This window comes from Hylobates moloch, unplaced genomic scaffold (assembly GCF_009828535.3).
Source record: "Hylobates moloch isolate HMO894 unplaced genomic scaffold, HMol_V3 SCAFFOLD_11, whole genome shotgun sequence".
Lineage (NCBI taxonomy): Eukaryota > Metazoa > Chordata > Mammalia > Primates > Hylobatidae > Hylobates > Hylobates moloch.
In genome coordinates, this window is record NW_026652286.1 from 49,644,547 (window position 1) to 49,671,084 (window position 26,538).

At 42.6% G+C, this 26,538-nt stretch overlaps 1 protein-coding gene and 1 long non-coding RNA gene across 2 annotated transcripts in view; one reads left to right on the plus strand and one right to left on the minus strand.

Annotated features, from left to right (window-relative positions):
• The window catches only part of LOC116476726 (uncharacterized), a 31,092-nt gene extending 25,219 nt beyond the window's left edge, over nucleotides 1-5,873 (minus strand). Inside the window, exons 1-2 of the long non-coding RNA XR_009208754.1 lie at nucleotides 5,668-5,873; nucleotides 1,759-1,856 (exon numbers count right to left, since the gene is read on the minus strand). This is a non-coding gene — a long non-coding RNA (uncharacterized LOC116476726). The remainder of the gene's footprint in view (nucleotides 1-1,758; nucleotides 1,857-5,667) is intronic.
• A 145-nt stretch (nucleotides 5,874-6,018) lies between these two features.
• On the plus strand, nucleotides 6,019-26,125 carry AQP11 (aquaporin 11). Its single transcript, XM_032166998.2, has 3 exons — nucleotides 6,019-6,927; nucleotides 19,739-19,855; nucleotides 25,775-26,125. Exons 1-3 carry the CDS (start codon nucleotides 6,309-6,311, stop codon nucleotides 25,852-25,854), a joined length of 816 nt encoding a protein of 271 aa, XP_032022889.1. The 5' UTR covers nucleotides 6,019-6,308; the 3' UTR covers nucleotides 25,855-26,125.
• Nucleotides 26,126-26,538: the final 413 nt, after the last annotated feature.

A 26,538-nucleotide genomic window follows, 5' to 3' on the forward strand; every position in this document is an offset into this window, starting at 1 on the left:
CTGGGCTGGGCTTTAAATAAAGGTCTTAGCCGGGTGCAGTAACTCACGCCTGTAATCCCAGCACTTTGGGAGGCTGAGGCGGGTGGATTATTTGAGGTCAGGAGTTCGAGACCAGCCTGGCCAAGATGGTGAAATCCTGACTCTACTGAAAACACAAAAATTAGCCAGGCATTGTGGCATGCACCTATAATCCCAGCTACTTGGGAGGCTGAGGCAGAAGAATAGCTTGAACCTGGAAGGCAGAAGTTGCAGTGACCCAAGATCGTGCCACCGCACTCTAGCTTGGGTGTCAGAGTGAGACTCCATCTCAAAAAAGAAATTATAAAAAATTTAAAAAGATCTTATCTAAGATTCCTTCTATAGAACAAAGTTCCATCAAAGCCAATTTAAAAGTGTATTTTAAACATAATTATTCTTGCTGCATTCTATACAAATAATTAGGCCAAGTATAATAAGGGATATCAGTCCTACCATGACTTTAGTAAAAATGGGAAACTGGAGAAAGAAAAATTATGTTTTGAAAACTGTAGTACACCTGTTGTTAGATTCTAGACTTGCCTAATGTTTTTCAGTTTTCATTATTTTTGTACCATTTGGACAGAATTCTAATTTTTTTTTAGCTACACGTCTTCAAAATAAGGTTTTCAATTTTTCTTCTTTTTTCCCCCATTTTTTCTAGTTTGAAGTCATGGAAAACTAAGCTGTGCTTTCTTTTTGTTATTTTTGAGACAGAGTCTTGCTCTGTCACCCAGGCTGGAGTGCAGTAGCATGATCCCAGCTCACTGCAACCTTTGCCTCCTGGGTTAAAGCAATTTTCCTGTCTCAGCCTCCTGAGTAGCTGTAATTATAGGCACCTGCCACCACTCCCAGCTAATTTTTGTATTTTAGTGGAGACCGAGTTTCACCATGTTGGCCAGGCTGGTCTCAAACTCCTGACCTCAAGTGATCCACCCACCTCGGCCTCCCAAAATTCTGGGATTATAGGGGTGAGCCACCATGTCTGGACTAAGTTGTGCTTTCTTATTTATTTATTTCAGATAGAGTCCTGCTCTGTCACCCAGACTGGAGTGCAGTGGGGCAATCTCAGCTCACTGCAACCTCCGCCTCCTAGATTGAAACAATTCTTCTGCTTCAGCCTCCCGAGTAGCTGGGATTACAGGTGTGCACCACCATGCCCGGCTAGCTGTGCTTTCTTAAAGCCCTGCAAACTGAAGCCAGACAACTTAAACTTCAGAAGAAAATAACAGCAACCTATTTACATACATAAGCCACTTTCATACTTGCCTACTGATGTATGGACTTCAGAGTAATACAGCCTATAACGATTTTACAGGATTGTTCTTTTGTTTGTTGTTTTTCTCCCTTGCTCCCCGTTTTCTTTTCATAGGACATGAGACTTCACAACCTTCTAAAAATGAACTTTCCTAATAACTCAGGACCTACTTGTCTAGGAATAAACCATCCTAGCCATGACAGATGAGACAAAACCTGAGACTACAAACTCATTTTCTTCTAAAATGCTTTTTCCAAAAGATTTTTAAAAAGAAAAGTGGGATATGTGAAAGGAAAATACCTTATGCCCCCAAAAATCACTAAGCTAAAGGGAAAAGTCAAGCTGGAAACTGCTTAGGGCAAATCTGCCTCCCATTCTATTCAAAGTCACCCCTCTGCTCACTGAGATAAAAACATATCTGACTGCCTCTTTTGAGGAGGCTAATCAGAAACTTAAAACAATGCAACCATTTTTCTCTTACGTACCTAGGAACTGGAAGCCTCCTTTCTGCTTCAAGATGTCATGCCTTTCCAGACTGAACCAATGTTCTTCTTACATATATTGATTGCTGTCTCATGACTTCCTAAAATGTATAAAACCAAATTGTGCTGTGACCACCTCGGGTAAATGTCATCAGGACTTTCTGAGGCTGTGTCATAGGCATGCATCCTCAACCTTGGTGAAATAAACTTTCTAAATTAACTGAGATATGTCTCAGATTTTTGGAGTACACATCTGATAAAACACAATGAGAAAAATATGGCATCACTTCTGTGATATTCCTGCTAAAGATGCATACCCTGTGAGGCTGCATTGAGCCACGATCACGCCCCTGCACTCCAGCCTGGGCAACACAGTGAGACTCTGTCTCAAAAAAAAAAAAAAAAAGACACAACCTGAAACTAGTATCTAGGAAACATTAGGCAAACTCAAATTCAAGGAGATTTTACAAAATAATTGATCTGTAACCTCAAAATTGTCCAGGTGATGAAAGTCAAGGAAGAGCTGGGGAACTTTTCTAGATTGAAGGAAACTCATGAGATATGACACTAAATGCAATATGCAATTCTGAATTGGATCCTTTTGCTAAGAAGTACAATGTTGGGACAACTGGCAAAACTTGAATGGGATCTGAGGAGTAGATGGTAGTAACAATGTTAATTTCCTGATTTTGATAGTCTTATTATGGCTATGTAGGACACAGTTGTTTAAGAAAATACACCCTAAAATGTTCTGAGTAATTGGTCATAATATCAACAATTAATTTTCAAATGGTTCAGGAAAAAAATTTTTGTACTATACTTGCAACTTTTCTGAAAACCTCAGAATATTTCAAAAAAAAATATTTTTAAAATGCAATTACTTAAATTCTTCCCATGTTTCTTCCCACATAAACGTCAAGCCAAAGGACGTGGCTTCAGAAGTTTTTTTTTTTTTTGAGATGGAGTCTCACCATGTTGCCCAGACTGGAGTTTAGTGGCACAATCTTGGCTCACTGCAACCTCCACCTCCTGGGTTCAAGCAATTCTCTTGCCTCAGCCTCCCGAGCAGCTGGGACAACAGGCATGTGCCAACACGCCTGGCTAATTTTTGTATTTTTAGTAGAGACGGGGTTTCACCATGTTGGCCAGGCTGGTCTCGAACTCCTGACCTCAGGTAATCCACCCACCTCGGTCTCCCAAAGTGCTGGGATTACAGGCGTGAGCCACCGCGCCTGGCGCAGAAGCTCTTAAATGTTTTATCTCCTCGCAGATGTTAATGAAATGCAATTCTGAATTTTGGCGGGGGTTTTGTTTTTTTTTTTTTCTTCATTTCTCTTTGTCTTGTCTGAAGCTTCAGTGCAAAATCCATGATTATTGAACTATCATCTATTTTACCTCCATTTTTATATATTAAACCTTATTAAGCACTACTATGTGCTGGGCCATGTACTAAATCTTTTTCAGGCATTATTTCTTTTAACCTTGATCTCTTGCTGCTTTCCCCTTCATACTCCAGCCTAGACCATGGGGACTCCTCTAGGCTTTCTCTGTTTGCAAAATGCAGTGCCTCTGCCTCTCTTCTTTCTCCCTCTTCTCTTCACCCCTTAACTCCTATTTATTCTTCAGGTTTCAGCTAGGATGATACTTCCTCCAAGGAGCCTTTCCATAAGTCTGAGTGGGGGCCCCTCCCTATGCCCAGGCCTCTCTTCTTTTACCATTGTACTTTTACACTATATTTTAATTTTGTTTTCTGTTCCCTCTTCTATGCTAATTCAAGAGCGAGGACTGTTTTTACTGCTGTTTTACCAAAGCTAACAGAGGTCTTCGTCCATGATGTCACTCTCAAGAGATTTTAATTAGTGATTTCTTGCTTCTGAAAATAGGAAGGTTGATTTGATGTAAAATATCCAATCAGTAGCAATTAATTATGTTAATTTTGCCCTTGTTCTTTAATTAAAACAATGTCCAAAGTCCTTTTAATGACAATGTGTATTATGACGATACTAAAATTTCTTACCAAAGTCCAAAACACTGGTTTTCTACATGACTCTTCCAGGTAAAAGTGAATTATCAGCAGAGCAGTAAATAAAATACACTCACATTAATCCTCAAGTGACTTCTAGTCTAGGGGAGGACTGAAAGGGTTACATTCATAGGATTGATTTAAAGGCAACTTCTTTAAACAGCAGTGACTTAAAAATAATTCTAATTGCCGGGCGCGGTGGCTCACAGCCTGTAATCCCAGCACTTTGGGAGGCCAAGGCGGGCAGATCACGAGGTCAGGAGATCAAGACCATCCTGGCTAACACAGTGAAACGCCATCTCTACTAAAAATAAAAAATAAAAAACAACAGCCGGGCACGGTGGCAGGTGCCTGTAGTCCCAGCTACTCGGGAGGCTGAGGCAGGAGAATGGCGTGAATCCGGGAGGAGAGTGAGCTGAGATCGCGCCACTACACTCCAGCCTGGGAGACAGCGAGACTCTATCTTAAATAATAATAATAAATAATTCTAATTTACTGTAAATTCTTTCTGGCCAGGCAATCAACACAGGAAAGAGAAAAGGTCTTGATTTTCTACTAGTTTGTGTCTTGTGAAAGAATCTTTTTTTTTGAGACGAAGTCTCACTCTGTTGCTCAAACTAGAGTGCAGTGGCGCTGTCTTGGCTCACTGCAACCTCCATCTCTCGGGTTCAAGGGATTCTCTTGCCTCAGCCTCCCAAGCAGCTGGGACTACAGGTGCGCACCACCATGCCCAGCTAATTTTTGTATTTCTAGTAGAGACGGGGTTTCACCGTGTTGGCCAGGCTGGTCTTGAACTCCTGACCTGTTATCCACCCTCCTCGGCCTCCCAAAGTGCTGCACCCACAGTGGGCCACCCCAGGGGACGAGCTGTTGGGACTGGGATGTGGTGGCAAGAGCCGTGCACTGTGGCTGCTGAAACCTGCTGTTTCCACTGTAAGCTACCACTTAGTGAATATTTTCTACGTATTGGGAACTGTACTAAATGGCTTTCATGTTTTGTTTTTGTTTGATTGGTTTTTTGTTTTTGTTGTTGTTGTTTTTGAGACGGAGTTTCGCTCTTGTTGCCCAGGCTGGAGTGCAATGGCGCGATCTAGGTTCACCACAACCTCTGCCTCCCGGGTTCAAGCGATTCTCCTGCCTCATCCTCCCGAGTAGCTGGGATGACAGGCATGTGCCACCATGCCCGGCTAATTTTGTATTTTTAGTAGAGACGGGGTTTCTCATGTTGGTCAGGCTAGTCTCGAACTCCCGACCTCAGGTGATCCGCCCGCCTCGGTCTCCCAAAGTGCTGGGATTACAGGCGTGAGCCACCGCGCCCAGCCGCGCCCGGTTTTTGTTGTTTTTGTTTCTAAAAACAGCGTCTCGCTCTGTGGCCCAGGCAGGGGTGCAGTGGCGCGATCTCAGCTCACTGCAGCCTGGAACTCCTGGGGTCAGCCTCTCTGTGCTGGGACCACAGGCGCGCGCCACCTCACGCAGCCGTATTCCTGCTTTCAAAGCAGATGGAGGAGGTGCGCCAGGACCCCCAGTTCTTGGAAACAGACCTCTCCAGTTACCTGTTGTTTCCTCTTCAGGTAGGAAGAGTGCATGTAACAGTAAGACACAACTGTTTCATATTATACGTAAAGAGTTCATGCCAAAGGTTATAGACAGTCACATGCTAAAACTAGGCTACACTTTGAAGAATCACCGCTCAAGTTCTGGAAAAAAGAGGTGACCGTTGAACAACACTGTTAAGATAATCGATGCCACTGAAATATACACTTAAACTGATTAAAGTGGCGAATTTTATCTGGCATATATTACCACCATTTTTATAAATGTTTTTTGGCAGGTTTAGAAAAGCAAGGCTCCAGAAGGCCCTGCGCACCGGTCTACGCCCACTAACTCACCCGCCCCCTGCGCCGCGTCTCCTCTCAATTTTTCAGTCGCCCCATTGATAAAAACGAGGTGGCTATGTGAGATGGCCTTTAGCGGTCTTTCCAGCTCCACGGTTTTACAGTGTGGAGCGGGGAAAGAAAAACTCCAAGGTCCTCGCTTCAAAGCAACCGTCGGAGCTCCGCCGCGCCGCTCCTCTCCGCCCCGGGGTCCGCATGTCGCCACCCGCAGGGGCGCAAAGGCAGCAGCACGCGTGCGCAGTGGGCACCAAGAGCGCTGCGTCGACCACGCCCCGTCCTGCCCTCCGCCGCCGCGCCCGCCTACAAGGCCTTGAGGGAGGCGGCGGAGGGCGAGTGCGCGGCGGGTTCGGCTGACCGTTGGCCCCTCGGTCGGCGCCCTAGCAGACCTCCCCTCGCCGCCCCTCGCCGCCCCGCGCCTCCCCGCTCCTCCCCGCCTCCCCGGATCTGGTTCCAACACCCCAGCGCCGAGCCGGGGAGGCGGGGAGGACTCCCTAAGTGTGCCGCTCGGAAGCCTCCCGCTCGTCCCGCCCCGAGGGGCGTGAGGAGGGGAGGGGCTACGGACTTCGGACTCTGGCCTGGAGACCGCCTCCTACCCAGAGCCGGAGCCCGCAACCCGCTCTGGCGGCGACGGAGCCATGTCGCCGCTGCTGGGGCTCCGGCCCGAGCTGCAGGACACCTGCACCTCGCTGGGACTGATGCTGTCGGTGGTGCTGCTCATGGGGCTGGCCCGCGTGGTCGCCCGGCAGCAGCTGCACAGGCCGGTGGCCCACGCCTTCGTCCTGGAATTTCTAGCCACCTTCCAGCTCTGCTGCTGCACCCACGAGCTGCAACTGCTGAGCGAACAGCACCCTACGCACCCCACCTGGACGCTGACGCTCGTCTACTTCTTCTCGCTTGTGCATGGCCTGACTCTGGTGGGCACGTCCAGCAACCCGTGCGGCGTGATGATGCAGATGATGCTGGGGGGCATGTCCCCCGAGACGGGTGTGGTGAGGCTATTGGCTCAGCTGGTTAGTGCCCTGTGCAGCAGGTACTGCACAAGCGCCTTGTGGAGCTTGGGTCTGACCCAGTATCACATCAGCGAGAGGAGCTTCGCTTGCAAGAATCCCATCCAAGTCGACTTGCTCAAAGCGGTCATCACAGAGGCCGTCTGCTCCTTTCTCTTCCACAGCGCTCTGCTGCACTTCCAGGAGGTCCGAACCAAGCTTCGTATCCACCTGCTGGCTGCACTCATCACCTTTTTGGTCTATGCAGGTTTGTCATTCTCACCAAATACTTGGCACTTCCAGAGCCTCTATGACATGAGGCTGTAAGTTCTTTACTAAAATACATTTGACACCCTCTATCCCGCTATGATGTAAATGCTGGTATCCCCGTTATTCTAACCATTTTGCAGCCCGTTCTTAACCGGTAGGGCCGACACATACAGACCTTCATGCAGTGCTTCTTTGAACAACCAGAGAAAGGAGCCACCTCTGTGCTGAAACTGAGATAGTGAGATATTGCCAAGGGTTCACATATCCTACAAAGGGATTGTTTTAATGGTAGAAAGGAAAGATAACTTATTAACTGCCTCTTTCTTCATGCCAAGGTGGTATAGATCGTTTCGGATACTCTTACTGAAAAATGATCCTGGCTTTACAAAGTTCCTTTCGATTTAAAGCACAAGGCACATGATTGGTTAGTATAAGAGCGGAGGGTAGAAATTTTGTAGTTCCATTTTAGTCCTATAAATGACGTAAAGTCATTTCTTATTTCCTTAATAATTCACTTTGAGTTATACATGAACTTTTAAGTGACCTATTAAGAAAATGTGTTTAAATTATAACTTGCTTCAAATTAAAGATGCTTTTTAAAATATAACTCTTGAGAAATCTGTTGATTTCTTTTAAACCATTTGTTTACTTTAACAGATCTCAGATGCAGTGGGCAATCTAGTCCTAAGTGGGAGGAGGAAATCCAAAACACAAGTATTTAATGATGAAATGTGTCATTTTAAATGATTACAACAGAATATCTTTATTGGGACTACATCTAAATTATAAAAGACTGTGGAGGCAGAAATAACAAAGGAAATTTGTGGTAATAGTTATCTTCTGCCCATTAAAAGTGAAACCATGACTAGAAGCAAACTTCAAGATAAGGACTGCTAAACATGTACTTGACCTTCTAGGGTAAAAATGAAAGCCTTCAACTGGGCGCGGTGGCTCACGCCTGTAATCCCAGCACTTTGGGAGACCGAGGTGGGTGGATCACCTGAGGTCAGGAGTTTTGAGACCAGCCTCGCCAACATGGTGAAACCCCGTCTCTACTAAAAATACAAAAAAAATTTAGCCGGGCGTGGTGGTGGGCGCCTGTAATCTCAGCTACTCGGGAATCTGAGGCGGGAGAATTGCTGGAACCCGGGAGACGGAGGTTGCAGTGAGCCGAGATCATGCCATTGTACTCCAGCCCGGGCGACAACAGTGAGACTGTCTCAAAAAAAGAAAGCAAGCAAGCCTTCCCAATCAATTTCCCCTTCTTTAGGTCTGGTACCACTTTTTAAGTAGACATAAATGGAAATAAATGGTATAGGAGAGTGAAGGGGGCCGGGCGCAGTGGCTCACACCTGTCATCCCAACACTTTGGGAGGCCAAGGCGGGTGGATCGCTTGAGCCCAGGAGTTCGAGACTAGCCTGGGCAACATAGAGAAATCCCATCTCTACAAAAAATACAAAAATTAGCCAGGCGTGCTGGTGTGCACTTGTAGTCCCAACTACTTGGGAGGCTAAGGTGGGAGGATCACCTAAGTCCAGGAGGTTGAGGCTGTGGTGAGCTGTGATAGTGCCACTGCACTCCAGCCTGGGTTATAGAGACCCTGTCTGTCTCAAAAGAAAAAAAAAAGAAAAAGAAAAAAACAATGACAGGTACAGGCATATTTGAGGGATTGGTGAGTAGTTGCTTATTTATTGAAGTTTTAGATTTTAGCTAAAGCAGAAACATCCCCTGTATATGAACAGAACTGTCGCTGCAAAAAGAGTTATGCCATGGTTTAGCTCTTTATTTCTACAATTAAAAGCAGTAAAAACTTAAAAAAGAATTTTTACATCAATAGAACATTAACTACAGTTGGATTTTTCAATACCTGTGTTCCTCTTCCCTCTCTTGAGTAGCCTGAAGTTGATATCTTTCTGTCTACTTTTAATACATATTTACGATTCCATAGATAATACTGTATATATTAGCCATTCCCTATTTTATCAGTGACAAAAAATTTGAGAGAAGAGACACAGATAATACTTGGAGTTATAGATCCAGTCATAGATATAAGGAAAGTTATTAGAAGTAATCTATAAAATATCAACAGATCAAAAACACTGCCCTTTTTTTCTTGAAATGAGGGTACTAATTGATGGGGGAAAGGGAGAGTATAAAGGGATCACTAGAGCAGTGGTTCTCTCTGTATTAAAATCACCTGGGGAGCTCTTTAAACATCCTTGTTCTGGGCCCACAGATTAAAATCCAATTGCTCTGGCAAGGGGCCTAGGCAGAGGTGTATTTTAAAGCTTCACAGGTGATCCCATTATGAAACCAAGGTAAAGAAGCACTGCTTTAGGAGTCTAGACCTGCACTGTGCAATTCAGTAGCCACTAGCTGCATGTGGCTGTTTACGCTTAAATTAACTGAAATTAGATTTAAAGTAGCCACATTTCAAGTGGTCAGTTGTCAAATTGTGCAGTAGCTAGTGGGTACAGGATTGGACAGTGCTAGAGTCTGTTTGCATGGGTAGAACAAAATAGACAATTGTTGATTACTACTAGTTACAGAAATTTATGATGCAGTATGATCTTCCCTTTGTTTTCTGCCAATATAAGGGAGATAAGACTATTCAGTTGTCAGCTGTTACAGGCCAAGCATTTTGCAAGGAAATTTATGAGAGTTATCTTAATTAATTCTTACAACAACCCATCGGCCGGGCGCGGTGGCTCACGCCTGTAATCCCAGCACTTTGGGAGGCCGAGGTGGGCGGATCACGAGGTCAGGTGATTGAGACCATCCTGGCTAACACGGTGAAACCCCGTCTCTACTAAAAAATACAAAAAAATTAGCCGGGCATGGTGGCAGGTGCCTGTAGTCCCACCTACTCGGAGGCTGAGGCAGGAGAATGGCATGAACCTGGGAGGCAGAGCTTGCAGTGAGCCGAGATCGAGTCATTGCACTCCAGCCTGGGAGACAGAGCGAGAGAGTGAGACCCCATCTCAAAAAAAAAAAAAAAACCCATCGATGAATACATTCTTCCCATTTTAGTAAAGTAAGTGAGGCCCAGAAAAGTGAAATGATCTATCTAAGCTTACATAACTAGACTGTGTTAGAACCATGGTTCCAACTGGCACTAAAGCTCATATGGATTCATTATCAGCATTTCCACAGTGTGCTCCTCAAAAGTTACAAAACTATACACAATTGAATATATTCAGCCATAAAAAGGAATGAAGTTATGATGTATACTACAACATGAATGAACCTCAAAAACAATATGCTAAGCAAAATAAGCCAGACACAAAAAGACAAATGCTGTATGGCTCTACATATACAGAATATCTAGAATAGGCAACTTCATAGAGACAGAAAGTAGAATAGAGTTACCGGGGACTGTAGGAAGGAAGGAGGACTTATTGTTTAATGGGTACAAAGTTTATGTTATGAAAACCTTTGGAAATGGTGCTGCTGGTGAAACAGCATGGTGAATGTAACACCAATGACTTATACACTTAAAAATGGCTAAAATGGCATACTTTGTGGTATATACATATTTCACCACAACTTATACAATTTTTAAGTTACAAAATGATGTTGTTGCCAAATAAATTTGGCAGACACTGGATTAAACAGGTTTTCTAATTTTAAGACTTCATAGAGCCTTTACTATGCTTCTAAGTATTGTGAAACTCCAAGAGGAGGATTTGGAGCACAGTTTTTCAAACTTACGAGATCCTCTTGTCTAGGAGTGCATAGCAGAAGAGAACATACTTTGGGAAATGCTGCACTAAGTCCCATCTCTCCCTTTTATTTTCTATGGCTCTAAGCCATAACTTTGGAACAGAGTTGTTACAAATAAGACTGTCTTGGGACAGTTGGCTAAGTCAGGCATCATTACAAGTTATTATGTCTTTTTTAAGCTTCTAAGATACTACAAGTACAGATTTGACAAAGGTGCACATTGAGAGATTTCTTTAATCACTTGCATTTCAAGGGCACTGAGAAGTCACCAATACAGGGTACATCAAAATAACTTATGTATTTTAGGATTACAGAACATAAGCGTCCAGCAACATAGCCACAGGCTCCTAGGATAGCCAGTGACCAAGTGTCTGTGTATTTATTGATTTAGCACCCCAAATTTTGATGGGCACATGGAGCCCCAGTTATGTCATTACCATGTATCGTGTATTAACTGGCTCCCCAATAGTGTAAAAAAAGAAAAAAGCTGTGTGATTTATTAACATATTAGAGCTATAAACTGTTAATCAGATTTCAAGCAAATCTTCCTTACTTTGGGTTCTGGAAGAATTTAGTTCAATGAACAGTTTGAGAGAGAGCTGCATTCATTTTTATGCATAATTAAATATTGAAAAACACCTGGGCCGGGTGTGGTGGCTCACGCCTGTAATCCCAGCACTTTGGGAGGCCAAAGTGGGTGGATCACCTGAGGTCAGGAGTTTGAGACCAGCCTGACCAACATGGAGAAACCCTACCTCTACTAAAAATACAAAATTAGCTGGGCATGCTTGCACATGCCTGTAATCCCAGCTACTCAGGAGGCAGAGACAGGAGAATCGCTTGAACCTGGGAGGCGGAGGCTGCAGTGAGCTGAGGTCGCGCCATTGCACTCCAGCTTGGGCAACAAGAGCAAAACTCCATCTCAAAAAAAGAAAAAAAAAAGAAAAACATCTGTTATTTTACACATGTCAGTTGTCTTTATTACCGCATACTGCTCATTTCTTTCATAGAATTTTAAATTATATTGTTTTCTGACACATGCCTGTTTTCCTCTACCAGATGATAAGCTTTGAGTCTGTAGACCACATTTGTTTTATTTGTCATAACATATATCAAGATCTTAGCATAGGACCTGGTACAAAGTAAACAGTATTTTTAGAATAAGTGAACGAACTAGCAAATATTCTGTTTACTCTAAAAAACTGTACAGGAAGAAATAATATGGCCGGGTGGGATGGCTCACGCCTGTATTCCCAGCACTTTGGGAGGCAGAGGCAGGCGGATCACCTGAGGTCGGGAGTTCGAGACCAGCCTGACCAACATGGAGAAACCCTGTCTCTACTAAAAATACAAAATTAGCTGGGCGTGATGGTGTGCACCTGTAATCCCAGCTACTTGGGAGGCTGAGGCAGGAGAATCCCTTGAACCCGGGAGGTGGAGGTGGGAGGATCCCCTGAGCCCTGGAGGTGGAGGTTGCTGTGAGCCAAGATCATGCCACTGCACTTCAGCCTGAGCAACAGAGCAAGACTCAGTGTCAAAAAAAAAAAAAAAAAAGAAGGGAACATATGTTCTTTTTAAATAGGAGCTGCTATTAATTTACAAATGAAAAACACCTTCAAAGGTCCAAAATTTATTTTGTTATGCCAGTATAATATAGTGGTTAAGGCCGGGTGTAGTGGTTCATGCCTATAATCCCAGCACTTTGGGAGACGGAGGCGGGCGGATCACCTGAGTTCAGGAGTTCAAGACCAGCCTGTTGATTCATAATCTGAATCAACATGACCACCCACAGCCTATTCATTATCCTCATTACTCTACTATTCTTTAACCAATTCAATGCCAACATGGTAAAGCCCCATCTCTCCTAAAAATACAAAAATGAGCCTGGCATGGTGGCAGGCGACCGTAATCCCAGCTACTTGGGAGGCTGAGGCAGTAGAATTGCTTGAACCTGGGAGGCAGAGGTTGCAGCGAGCTGATATCACACCAGTGCACTCCAGCCTGGGCAACAGAGCGAGACTATGTCTCAATTAAAAAAAAAATTATATATATGTATATATATATAATGGTTAAGGCCAGGTACGGTGGCTCATGTCTGTAATCCCAGGACCGGGAGGTCAAGACAGGAGGACTGCATGAGACCAGTGGTTTGAGACCAGTCTGGGCAACACAGCAAGACCCTGTCTCTACAAAAAAATTTTAAAATTAGCCAGGTATGGTGGTGCACACCTGTAGTCTTAGCTACTTAAGAGGCTGAGACAGTAAGATTGCTTGAGCCCTGAAGTTTGAGGTTGTATTGAGCCATGATTTCATCACCGCATTCTAGCCTGGGTGAAAGAGTGAGATCTTGTTTTGATTAAAAAAAAAAAAAAAAAAGACTGTGCCCTTAGGCTGAATACTTATTTTGGGCCTCACTTTCCTCATCTCTAAAATGAAGAATACTATTTCCTAAGACTAGTATGAAGAATAATAATTCAAGTTTGTAGCATAGTACCTGCCATACACGAAGTGCTTGGGAAATAATTTTTATTTATTATTATTATTTCCCTCTATATTTCCAACAGGCTTCCAGTATAATTTGATCATTTTTGCATATAATTTGATCAGTTTTATTGCTCACAACTCCTTTTGGGATAAATTCAGGAAAATGTAAGTTGTAACTTTTATAACGAAATTTGTCCATTGCAAATAAGTAAAGATTTTGGTACAAATCCCTAGGTGTTCCCCACAACATCTGAGAACAGTCTAATGTCATTCTTCCAGGTCTGTAAGAATAACAACTAATTTGAAAACAGGCCAGGCACAGTGGCTCATGTCTGTAATCCCAGCACTTTGGGAGGCCGAGGTGGGCGGATTGCTTGAGGCCAGGAGTTCGAGACCAGCCTGGCCAAAATGGCAAAACCCAGTCTCTACTTAAAATACAAAAATTAGCTGGGCATGGTGGCTCACACCTGTAGTCTCAGCTACTCAGGAAGCTGAGGCATGAGAATCGCTTGAACCCGGGAGGTGGAGGTTGCAATGAGCTGAGATTATACCACTGCACTCCAGCCTGGGTGACAGAGTGAGAATCTCTCAAGAAAAGAAAAGAAAACAGCTAGCTAGCTAGCTTAGTTAGTAACATTAGCATATCAACAGAATACAAACCAGAAATGAAAAGTGGAGTTTGGAGATGCAAACTTTGAAATTATTTGCCCCGTAATGTCCAGGAGTAGAGATTGAATTTGGGGAAAACAAGCAGGCTTGTCATTAGAGAGGTATTTTCTTTTTTTCTTTGTTTATTTGTTTATTTTTTTGAGACGGAGTCTCGCTCTGTCGCCCAGGCTGGAGTGCAGTGGCACGATCTCGGCTCACTGCAACCTCCGCCCCCCAGGTTCAAGCGATTCTCCTGCCTCAGCCCCCCAAGTAGCTGGGATTACAGGCGCGCTGTAATTTTTGTACTTTTAGTAGAGATGGGGTTTCACCATCTTGGCCAAGCTGGTCTTGAACCCCTGACCTTGTGATCCACCCACCTCGGCCTCCCAAAGTGCTGGGATTACAGGCGTGAGCCACCACGTCCGGCCTAGAGAGGTATTTTCAACTCCTGACAATGATATTTTATCAGAGCTCATCATGGTATGATAACACTCCTTTTTCTTTGCTTATGTGCTCATTAAAATGGGTTCTCTGGAGAGGGAAGACAAATATTCCGGTTACTAGAAAGCTAGCTTCCACTCTAAATTAATAAATAGACCTTCCAGCTTCTACATTGGTGTTATGTGATTTTTAACTAGTATTCTTCTGTCACAGAGAATTTTATTCCCTTTAGGAATATTGAGAAACTTTAGTGCCTAAAATTGCCAGATTTGAGACTTAGCCTCTGGCCGTGGTAATTTCACCAAATCCGTGCTGTCCTCTGACTCTTGGCAGTGGACTAGCTGGATCTCCCGGTTATACCTCTTCTTCGACATGCATGATTGTCATCTCCCCTTCAAATGTCAATAAATAGTAACTTGTTTTTTGAAGCCATCTTCTGATAGTTCTGTGCCTGATGATTCTTTAAAAAATAATTCCTTTTTAATTACACAATACGTGATATGTTCTCTATGTAAAAAATTCAAAGACTAAAGTGCCTTTTGACTGCCATCCTCCATGCCTCCGTGCCTGTTTCCTCTCCTTCCCTGTCTACTCTTCCTTCCATGGTAATCCTTGTCTCTGATGTTTGTGTTACAACCTTCCAAACTGGTTTTTTGTTGTTGTTTTTTGGGTTTTTTTTTGAGATGGAGTCTTGCTCTGTCGCCCAGGCTGGAGCGCAGTGGTGCAATCTGGGCTCACTGCAACCTCTGTCTCGCAGGTTCAAATGATTATCCTGCCTCAGCCTCCTGAGTAGCTGGGATTAAAGGCGTCTGCCACCACACCTGGCTAATTTTTTTTTTTTTTGAAATGGAGTTTCACTCTTGTTGCCCAGCCTGGAGTGCAATGGCACCATCTAGGCTCACTGCAACCTCTGCCTCCCGGGTTCAAGCGATTCTCCTGCCTCAGCCTCCCGAGTAGCTGGGATTACAGGCATGCGCCACCACACTTGGTTAATTTTGTATTTTTAGTAGAGACAGGGTTTCTCCATGTTGGTCAGGCTGGTCTTGAACTCCCGGCCTCAGGTGATGTGCCTGCCTCAGCCTCCCAAAGTGCTGGAATTACAGGCGTGAGCCACCATGCCTGGCCACACCTGGCTAATTTTTTTTTCTTTTTTTTTTGTGCCCCTGGAGTAGCTGGGATTACAGGCACCTGCCACCACAGCCGGCTAATTTTTTTTAAATTAATTTATTATTTTTTAAAATTATACTTTAAGATCTAGGGTACATGTGCACAACATACAGGTTTGTTACATAGGTATACATGTGCCATGTTGGTTTGCTGTACTCATTAACTCATGATTTACATTAGGTATTTCTCTCAGTGCTATCCCTCCCCCTGCCCCCCACCCCATGACAGGCCCCACACCTGGCTACTTTTTGTACTTTTAGTAGGGGCTTCACCATGTTGCCCAGGCTGGTCTTGAACTCCTGACCTCAAATGATCCACCAGCCTCGGCCTCCCAAAGTGCTGGGATTATAGGCGTGAGCCACCATGCCCAGCCCCAAACTGTGTTTTTATTTTTATTTTTTTGAGACAGGGCTTCACTCTGTTACCCAGGCTGGAGCGCAGTGGTGCAATCATAGCTCACAGCAACCTCCACCTCCCCAGCTCACAGGATCCTCCCACCTCAGCCTCCTGAGTAGCTGGGACCACAAGTACATGACACCATACCCAGCCCATTTTTGTATTTTTTGTAGAGATGGGGGTTTTGCTATGTTGCCCAGGCTAATCTTGAACTCCTGGACTCAAGCAATCTACCCATCTCAGCCTCCCAAAGTGCTGGGATTACAGGCATGAGCCATCAAACCCAGGCCCAAACTCTTTTCATGTGCATTTATTATACATATAGATAAAACCCTACAGGAATGATATATTATTACTGTTATTTATTTATTTATTTATTTTGAGACTGAGACTTGCTCTGTTGCCCAGGCTGGAGTACAGTGGCGCGATCTTGGCTCACTGCAACCTCTGCCTCCTGGGTACAAGCAGTTCTGCCTGAGCCTCCCGAGTAGCTGGGACTACAGGTGCACGCCACCATGCCCAGCTATTTTTTTTTGTATTTTAGTAGAGATGCGGTTTTACCGTGTTGCCCAGGCTGGTCGCAAACTCCTGAGCTCAGGCAGTACACCCACCCCGCCCTCCTAAAGTGCTGGGATTACAGGTGTGAGCCACTGCGCCCAGCCAGGAATGATATATTATTATATATATTATTGTATATGTGTATACTTGTGTTAACATTAAAAAGTATCATACCTTACTCAGCAGGCTTTATTCCTGATAGCCAAGAGCCGGAAACAACTATCTGGATGTCCTTCAAGGGGCAAGTAGTTAAACAAATAGTTGGGGTAGTTGTGGAATGCAGAGAAGTGTTTGGAGATATATATTGGAGAAGAAAGGGCAAGACACAGTCACAGGTCATTTATGACATGGAAGATACAGGATGAGGAAACAATTTGCTTTTTTTGGTGGTAGTTGTTCAACGATACATCTTGGATATCTACCTATGTTAGTAAAGAGATTTCTCTCATTATTTCAAAACACTGCGTGATATTCCAAAGTAATAGTAAATTTGTTTAGGGCTAATTTCCCTATGAATGGACATATAGGTTTTTCCTAGTTCTTTGCTACAATAAACAATCTTGTAGGGCCGGGTGCGGTGGCTCACGCCTGTAATCCCAGCACTTTGGGAGGCTGAGGCAGGTGGATCACGAGGCCAGGAGATCAAGACCATCCTGACTAACATGTTGAAACCCTGTCTGTACTAAAAATACAAAAAATTAGCCAGGCGTGGTGGCGGGCACCTGTAGTCCCAGCTACTCGGGAGGCTGAGGCAGGAGAATGGCGTGAACCCGGAAGGTGGAGCTTGCAGTGAGCCGAGATCGCACCACTGCACTCCAGCCTGGGCGACAGAGCGAGACTCCATCTCAAAAAAATAAAATCTTGTATATATCTTCTCATACACAAATACCAGTGTTTCTCTAGGACAGTAATTCTCAACTTAGGGACAGTTTTCCCCCCAGGGGACATTTTTGGTTGTTACAACGTGGGGAGAGGGAATAAGCCACTGCCATCTGAGTAGAGGCCAGGGATGCTGCTAAACATACTACGGTGCACAGGATAGCTCACAACAAAGAATTATCCAGTAAGACATTAAAGCCAATGCCATGTTTTTAGCTTTTGTTCACACAGAACCCACACCTGACATGGATTTCTGTATCAATCAGTTAACTATTGCTGTGTAATACACCATTCAAAACTTTTTTTTTTTTTTTTTTTTGAGACAGGATCTCACTCTGTCACCCAGCCTGTAGAGCAGTGGCACAATCTCGACTCACTGCAGCCTCAACCTCTGCAGGCTCAGGTTATTCTCCTGCCTTAGCCTCCCAAGTAGCTGGGACCACAGGCATGTGGCACCACAACCAGCTAATTTTTGTATTTCTTATAGAAATGCAGTTTTGCTATGTTGCCTGAGCTCATTACAAACTCCTGGGCTCAAGTGATCCACCCGCTTCAGCCTTCCAAGGTGTTAGGATTACAGGCATGAGCCACCATCCCTGGCCCCCAAACTGAGAATAACTTATTTTTCATGATTCTGTGGGTTACAGATGGGCAGATCCTCTGAGATCTCTCATATAGCTGCATTCAACTGACCAGTGGTGAGGCTGGAAAGCCCAAGGTACCTCACTCATATGTCTGGCAGTTGTCAGCTGTCATCTAAGATGCCTCAGTTCTCTTCCATGTGGCCTTTCATCCTCCAGCAGCCTAGACCAGCAAACTTACATGGTCAGGGCATTCTTCCAAGAGAGTAAAAAGTGGAAGCTGATGGGTTTATTGAGCCGTGAACCTAGAATTCACACAGCAGCACTCCTATTACATTCAGAATTCCCATAGCCCTACTCTGCTGCACTCTATCTATCAACACAAGTTGCAAAACCAGCTCATTTTTAAGAGAGGGAAAGTAGACAACATCTTGCTGGGAGAAGCAGCTACCACTAAGTCACACTGATCAGAACTGCTGTGTGAGGATGAGATTAGGAAGTGAAGTCGTTTGAGTTTTAGGATGGTATAAGACTGATCGGTGGTGTTCATCTTAGATCTAGTGGAAAATCTTCAGTATACCATGGCCTTGAATACTGAAGTAAACTAAGTGAGGGTAATGATTCAGTCCATTTTTATCAATACATGCCTAAAAGTCACAGGTCATTTATATTATCATAGGTCATATTACATTATATTGTAAATGTCTGTGTGAGTCTTTATCTTTCTGCCCATGGTGTCTAGTACACAGGAACTCAATAAGTTTTTGTGTAATCAAACTGAAATGACTAGCTGCCGACCAGACAATTCTGTTCACCCTTAGCAGTTGCAGGTTTAACATTCTAGGATTTGACTATTCAGGAATGATTCTGAAGGTCTATGATATCATTTATAATTGCTGAGTAATGAATATGAATCATGCTGTGAGGCTGGTACACTAGAAAAAACTCTTAGCTATTGAGTGAGCTTAGTTCATTGCTCAATATCTTCATCTCAACACAGCTTCATTGTTCTTGGCCTATTCAAGTGTGAAATCTCAGTAGTGAAATCTTATGAAAGGGCCACTTAATTTCCATGAAAACAGGCCACAGTGGTGCATGTCAATAGTAAAACTTCTGAAGATCTCAGGATCTATCTCTGTGGCTAAGTAAAAGAGGCAGAGTTGTGTGCCTAAGCTTCCACTTGGAAAAACTGCTGAAAATGTCACTGTCTGAGGGATGCTTTTAGGCTGGACTTCGAAAAGCAAAGACACAGCTCTGTGGAGTACTGCTGGACAGGCATCCAGCCCCCTCTTCCGTTCCGTACTTGTGTGGCCAGACTATAGACTCCTAGCCCCATGTCAGAGAAATACCCTGGGTGCAGAGCTGGAACACAAATCCTAAAAAGTAGCCAACAGTTATAATTTGTGCTTATCTCTCATGACTACTCACAGTCACTTCTCAAGGGCTCTGTTGACAAGTAAAAATGGAACCAATGATAAAGCTTTGGTCTATTGGTCCATTTTACCTTTTCTTTTCAATGCAAAGTTACGCTTGTACCCAAGAGGATCTTGGGTCATTGTATCTATTTAACTGTATTTTCATTTTACTTTTATTATTATTAATTCATTTAAATTGATGAATGTTCAGGGCAGCCAAATCTATTTTATAAAACTGTAGGAATAATAATAGAGCATATTAACTTTCAGTGTCCATTTTATAGTCTATAGGAAAAGCACTGGGCTCAAACTTTAATGTCCTTTGTCTTTTTTTATAATAACGGGGCATATTATAATCTATGATTATAGTCTAAAATATGCCAGGTGATCCTGCAAAGGAAGATCACAGACTAAGAATACCTAAAATAAAAGTCACATTTAGTAACCATTTATTTCCAGTTACAAGAAAATGGAAGATAAATCATTTGGAATCACTCTGCTTAACATCTATTACAGGAGGAAGCCTAACAGGAGCTGTATTTAATCCAGCTTTGGCACTTTCACTACATTTCATGTGTTTTGACGAAGAATTCCCTCAGTTTTTTATAGTATACTGGCTGGCTCCTTCTTTAGGTAAGCATATTTTTATTTAATATGTCTGAAAGATTAGGGTATTTTAAAATATGATATGTATATATCATCGTAACATATCAATTTCCAAAGCCACAGCAGGCACAAAACAGAAAATGAAAAAGGTAGCTAACATGCCTTAAATAATACTTTGTGTAGTATCCTTTAAAACTGTTAGTCAGTTTCAGATATGCTATCACTTTAAGAAACCTTGAGATCTGAGCACCAAAAAAGCAAAGAGTGCTTACTTCCCTTCAAAAATAATCTTTTTTTTTTTGCTAAAGAAATTTGTTTTTTCACATTTGTGAGCTCCAGATAAAGTATCATTTAGTTCATTTGACTCATTTTGCAGAACGGCATCTCATGAAACAATGAATACCGGTATTAAGTATAGTTTAAAAATTATCCACAAGTTACATTCCTGTTATTTTTATTGTTTTTGTTTTGTTTTCAAGACAGGGTCTCTCTTTGTCACCCAGGCTTGAGGGCAGTGGCATGATCATAGCCATAGCTCACTGTGCTTGAACTCCTGGGCACAAGCAATGCTCCTGCCTTAGCCTCCTGAGTAGCTGGGATGACAGGCATGTGCCACCACACCCAGCTAATTTTTGTGTATTTTGTAGAGATGAGGTCTCACTGTGTTGCTCAGGCTACATTCCAGTTATTTCTTTTTTTTTTTTTTTTTTCGAGACGGTGTCTCGCTGTGTCGCCCAGGCTGGAGTGCAGTGGCGCAATCTCGGCTCACTGCAAGCTCCGCCTCCCAGGTTCACGCCATTCTCCTGCCTCAGCCTCTCCGAGTAGCTGGGACTACAGGCGCCCGCCACCACGCCCGGCTAATTTTTTTTTTTGTATTTTTAGTAGAGACGGGGTTTCACCGTGGTCTCGATCTCCTGACCTCATGATCCACCTGCCTCGGCCTCCCAAAGTGCTGGGATTACAAGCGTGAGCCACTGCGCCCGGCCCAGTTATTTCTATTTAGATCAGATATATAAACTCTTTATAAAGTTGGGTCAAATACACAAAATTATACAATATACAAAAAGTTATTATGCATTTCTTATGCATTACTTATATAAAGTTATCAACATTTCTTGATTTTGTTTAGTCATCTGTTTTAAGCCTGATTATAACTCATAACTGTAAGTGAATATGAAGATGCTTGGCCCTCCATTAATTCACTCTTCTTTTTATCCAGTTAGCATATTGTTTCTTGTTAGTCATTTTCTTTAAAACACACACACACACACACACAGATGGGAACACAGAAGGGAAGTGCCACAACAGGTTTGAATAGTCAATCACACTTTACTCTTCCTGTTTACCTTCCATTCCTCTATCTCACATTAATGGATATGCTCAATATTGTTATGCTATCAAATTGTTCTGCTCAATATCTATAGGCCTAAACATGAAGAATATCAGAGAAAAACTGGTTTTAAATGCTAGTAATATAACTTTTGGTCAGTTCTACAGAGTGCTAGTATTTTCCGATAACTTCTTTAAAGAAAAATTTTCTCCGTTTTTAGGCCAGGCGCGGTGGCTCACGCCTGTAATCCCAGCACTTTGGGAGGCCGAGGTGGGTGGATCATGAAGTCAGGAGATCGAGACCATCCTGGCTAACATGGTGAAACCCCGTCTCTACTAAAAATACAAAAAATCAGCTGGTCGTGGTGGCGGGCGCCTGTAGTCCCAGCTACTTGGGAGGCTGAGGCAAGAGAATGGCACGAACCCAGGAGGCAGAGCTTGCAGTGAGCTGAGATCGTGCCACTGCACTCCAGCCTGGGTGACAGAGCGAGACTCCGTCTCAAAAAATCCATTTTTAAATTTTAAAGTTAAAAAGGTCACTAATGTAAAGAAGAAGTTAACAAACAAGGTCACTAATTGGGCAGGCCTACTGGTAGTTTTTATATGAAAAAATTCCCCCAGTATGTCTGGAGACTAACATATATTAACATGATTTATTTATTAGCGTGCTCCAACTACAATTGTAACAGTAGGCTAAGGCAGAGGTCCCCAAACCCCAGGCTGCAGACCAGTACAGTCCATGGCCTGTTAGTAACAAGGCCGTACAGCAGGAGGTGAGTGGCAGTCAAGCTTACAAAGCTCCGTCTCCTGTCAGATCAGCGGTGGCATTAGATTCTCACAGGAGCATGAACCTTATTGTGAACTCAGCATGTGAGCGATCTAGGTTACACGCTTCTTATGAGAATCTAACTAATGCCTGATGATCCAAGGTGGAACAGTTTCATCCCAAAACCATGCCCCCAGTCCATAGAAAAACTGTCTTCCAGGAAACCCGTCCCTGGTGCTAAAAAGGTTGAGGATCTCTGTGTTAAGGAATTATTTCATCCATTACTTGAAAGAACATTAAAAAGTAGCCAGGTAGGCTGGGTGTGGTGGCTCATGCCTGTAATCCCAGCACTTTGGGAGGCCGAGGTGGGTGGATCACCTCAAGTCAGGAGTTCGAGACCAGCCTGGCCAACTCTACTAAAAATACAAAAATTAGCTGGGTGTGATGATGCGTGCCTGTAATCCCAGCTACTGCGGAGGCTGAGGCAGGAGGATCGCCTGAACCTCAGGAGGTGGAGGTTGCAGTGAGCTGAAATCGCACTACTGCACTCTACACTCTAGCCTGGGTGACAGAGCAAGTCTCAAAAAAAAAAAAAAAAAAAAGCACAGTGGCACGTGCCTATAGTCCCAGCTACTTGGGAGGCTGAGATAGAACTGCTTGAGGCCAGGAGTTCAAGGCCACCTTGGGCAACATAGCAAAACCACATCTAAACAATAAATTTTTTAAAAAAGGGTCTTTATGGAAGAATTTTAAAAAGGAATCTGAAGTAATGACAATCTCTGTAAAAGGATCTTGATTTTTTCTTAGAACACATTTTCCAGCCAAAGCAGCACTTAATGACTTCCCGGAAGAACATACTAGAAAAAAAGCCTCATGATAGATAAAAAAGGAATGCTAAATCTTCTCCCTTTACAGAGCTGAAAGTGTCATAGGGTGGGGAAAGTGACGATATTCTCTTCATGTTAGTGTAGTACAAACAGGAAGATAACACATTATATGTAGCCAAAACATTTTAAAGAACCACTTACCCCCCCAATAATCCGAACATCCCCCACCCCCGACCCCGCCAAAAAAAGCCCAAATCTCTTAGAAATAGAAGTGGAATCAAACTTTTTTTGGTCTGGTTGTGTCACCCAGGCTGGAGTGCAGTGGTGCAATCTTGGCTCACTGCAACCTCTGCCTCCCAGGCACAAGTGATCCTCCTGCCCCAGCCTCCCAGGTAGCCCCCACACCCAGCTAAGTTTTGTATTTTTTATAGAAATGGGGTTTCTATAAAACCACACCCAGCTAAGTTTTGTATTTTTTATAGAAACGGGGTTTCTATGTTGCTCAGGCTGGTCTCGAACTCCTGGGCTCAGGTGATCCGCCTGCCTTGGCCTGACAAAGTGCTGAGATTATAGGTGTAAGCCACCATGCTTGGCTGAGATCAAACATTTTCGAATTCATATGATACTTTTTATATTTATCTTGTTGAAAATATGTATTCCAAGATTCTTAGTTGGTCTGAGGACCCCTACCTTTTAAAATAGACCCAACATAAAATTTTTATTGTATTTTTGGTTTAAAGAGGCATGTTTCTGTATTTCTTTCTGAGGTTTATGAATGAGAATAAAGGCATCCTTCAATATATGTAAATAAAAGACATGTATGTGAATAAATGATGATTTTTAGAATACTGCATTCTAGCCTGCCATTGAATTTTGTCATATATTGAAGTTACCTTCCCACTGGAAAAAAAATTAGCTCCAAATGAAATAAAGAAATAAAGCGACACATTATATAACTCTGAAAAGAATGGGGAAAAAATAAATTATAAATTAAAAGAATCATTCAAAGAGTTAAGAGATGAGGAGTCCAAAATAAAAATAAAAACAAAAACCCCAAAACAAACACCACTCAACTACCAAAGCTACATTAATTAGGCAGTGCCAGGGTGCCAGGGGAGTGAGACAGAGGAAAGAGTAATCCCAAGATATCCACCTTCTTTCCTTCTTGACCAAGCAGGAAGCAAACTGTTCTTGGGAGTCATAGTCCATATTCTTTCTTGTTTCTCATCACAGCAGAGATAATTATAATTCCTCTAATGGCCCCTGCCATCTTCCTAAATTAAAAATTTAGAAATCTGACTACAAGGATGTATATGTGGCCTGGTGTAGTAGTACATGCATGTAGTCTCAGCTACTCGGCAGGCTGAGGTAGGAGAATCACCTGAGCCCAGGAAGTCGAGGCTACAGTGAGCCGAGATCGTACCACTGCACTCCAGCTTGAGTGATGGGAGTGCGACCCTGTCTCAAAAAAAAAAAAAAAAAAAAGTATATAGAATTCTCTAGTTTCTACATTTCATACAGTGAAAAGTAGAAAATTCTGTTTGCTTCTATGAAACTGCAATTCTATTTTTGGAAAAAGTTTTAAATGTAATGTCTTATTTTCCAGTTCTGACTTTATAAAAAATGACAAAAAAATTTGTGGGTCAGTTAACATAGAGGTTGTTTCTGATTTTTTTTTCATTTAAAGCCTTTGGTTGCAAACAGACTAATCTCTCACAAATATGTTAAGGTATCTACGTGCTTGCCAAACCTTAAGGTTTTTTATTGTTGTAAACAAGAGAACATAATTTCAAATGTGCATGTGACAAAACTTGTTTTCAGTCTGAATTTAAACTGATCTAGGGCTTTAAGCCTGAGTACATTCAGATCAAGATGAAGAATTAGCCACTGCAGATGTACTGTTCAGGACAGTGACTTGAGCCCTTGGCTCACTCTCCTTAGTCCCTATTTCACATTGAAAAATTAACCAACAGCTACATGCCAGATTTCTCTGTTGTAATTCTCAGAAATGAAGATTACTAATATGTGAATTTTCAAAACATGTTGGGCCGGGTGCAGCAACTTACCCCTGTAATCCTAGCACTTTGGGAGGCCAAGGTGGGTGGATCACGAGTTTGAGACCAGACTGGCCAACATGGTGAAACCCCGTCTCTACTAAAAATAAAAAAATTAGCCGAGCATGGTGGTGGGCGCCTGTAATCCCATCTACTCAGGAGGCTGAGGCAGGAGAATCGCTTGAACCTGGGGGGCAGAGGTTGCAGTGAGCCAAGATCACACCACTCCAGCCTGGGCAAAAGAGCAAAACTCTGTCTCAAAAACAAACAAACAACAATTTTGTATTATATTTCAGATTTAAACTTCCACCATCGACTGAAATTTTGTTTTAGATATTTAATTTGCTTGACACATCTCTAAAAGCAGTTAATGGTCAGTTAAAAAAGGTTGAGATAAAAATGAAAAAACTGTTAATGGTTGAGATTAATGAAAAAAAGAGAGACTGGAGAAAGTAACCTAACATTGTTTTTATTTGAGCATTCTAAGTGAAAACTCCGAGTGCTTTCAGTTGCTTTATTCTCTAGGTATGTCCCTGGGGCACGGAGGGAAGGGAGAGTGTTACCATTTTAAAGAGGAGAAAATGAAGACCCAAGTCTAGGGTTTCTCACTCAGCAAGTCAGTAACAGAGCCAGAACTAAAACTATACATCTTTGGATTTGGTTTATCCTTTGAATTCATTGTTTAGATCCTATTGGTTTTACCAAATGCATACTGTGTTTAAGGATTCACAGTTGAAGAAAAAATAATCTGAGAATAATAGATTTAAATCTGATGATATTAGATTTAAATCTGAGAATATTAGATTTAAATATCTAACATGTTTCACGTAGAATTGATGTAGCCAGTTCTTTAAGCATAGCTTTCCAAACATCTAGGTATATAATTGTATGTAATTTTAAAATATACCCACCTAGTGATTATGAACTTCCTTAAAGTTTTTTTTTTATTTTACTGTATTTTGTCTTTCAGGTATATTGTTGATGATTTTGATGTTCAGCCTTTTCCTTCCATGGCTGCATAACAACCATACAATTAATAAGAAGGAATAACTGTTCCAAAGACTCAGACTAACATACAGGACAGTCCAGCTGGATGTGATAAAGATTTTATCACCTCATATGGAAAACACCGGCTGCACTGGATTCATCAGTGTTAACTTCCTTTGAGGAAGCTGCCTTATAGTTTTCATCACTGGGACTTAAAAACAAATTACTGTGAAAATGAGGTATTCTGTACTTCTCAGTTAAGACTTGTTCTTTGAGTGATGTATTAAATGCTGCTAGAAAAGCCTCATTACATTAAACATAAATCAATCTTAAATGATAATTGTTAACTTTGATGAAAAACAAGTACACAATGCGAAGGGAAGTAAAGGTGATAGTAAGACCAAAGAATTTGTGTATCAAGTGTCACCCAAATGAACAGAATTTTTAACTATAAGTACAACCCGTCAACTTACAGAACTGGGGAGAGGATACTTTCAGCCACCACCTCACACAATGATACCATCAAGCAGTGTCATCTTTCAACAGGAAAGTTGCTTTTAGAAGTAGAATATATATTCACTCACATGCAAGCAATTTCCTACATTTTAAGTACATTAAAATCTAATATCTAAAATATTTTCTCTACACAATCTCACTAGCTCCAGCCAAGTGGTTATTCTTTAATAGAATATAATAAAACAAAACACCTATACAAAGTCAGGATTTAAGCTTTTCACATTCTCCTTT

What these genes read in the sequence shown, in the direction of transcription:
- AQP11 (XM_032166998.2), top strand. Translation starts at nt 6,309, where the DNA reads ATGTCGCCGCTGCTGGGGCTCCGGCCCGAGCTGCAGGACACCTGCACC. An exon ending in CACCTTTTTGGTCTATGCAG is followed by an intron (nt 6,928 to 19,738) that starts GTTTGTCATTCT and finishes CATCTATTACAG; the next exon opens with GAGGAAGCCTAACAGGAGCT. An exon ending in CTGGCTGGCTCCTTCTTTAG is followed by an intron (nt 19,856 to 25,774) that starts GTAAGCATATTT and finishes TTTGTCTTTCAG; the next exon opens with GTATATTGTTGATGATTTTG.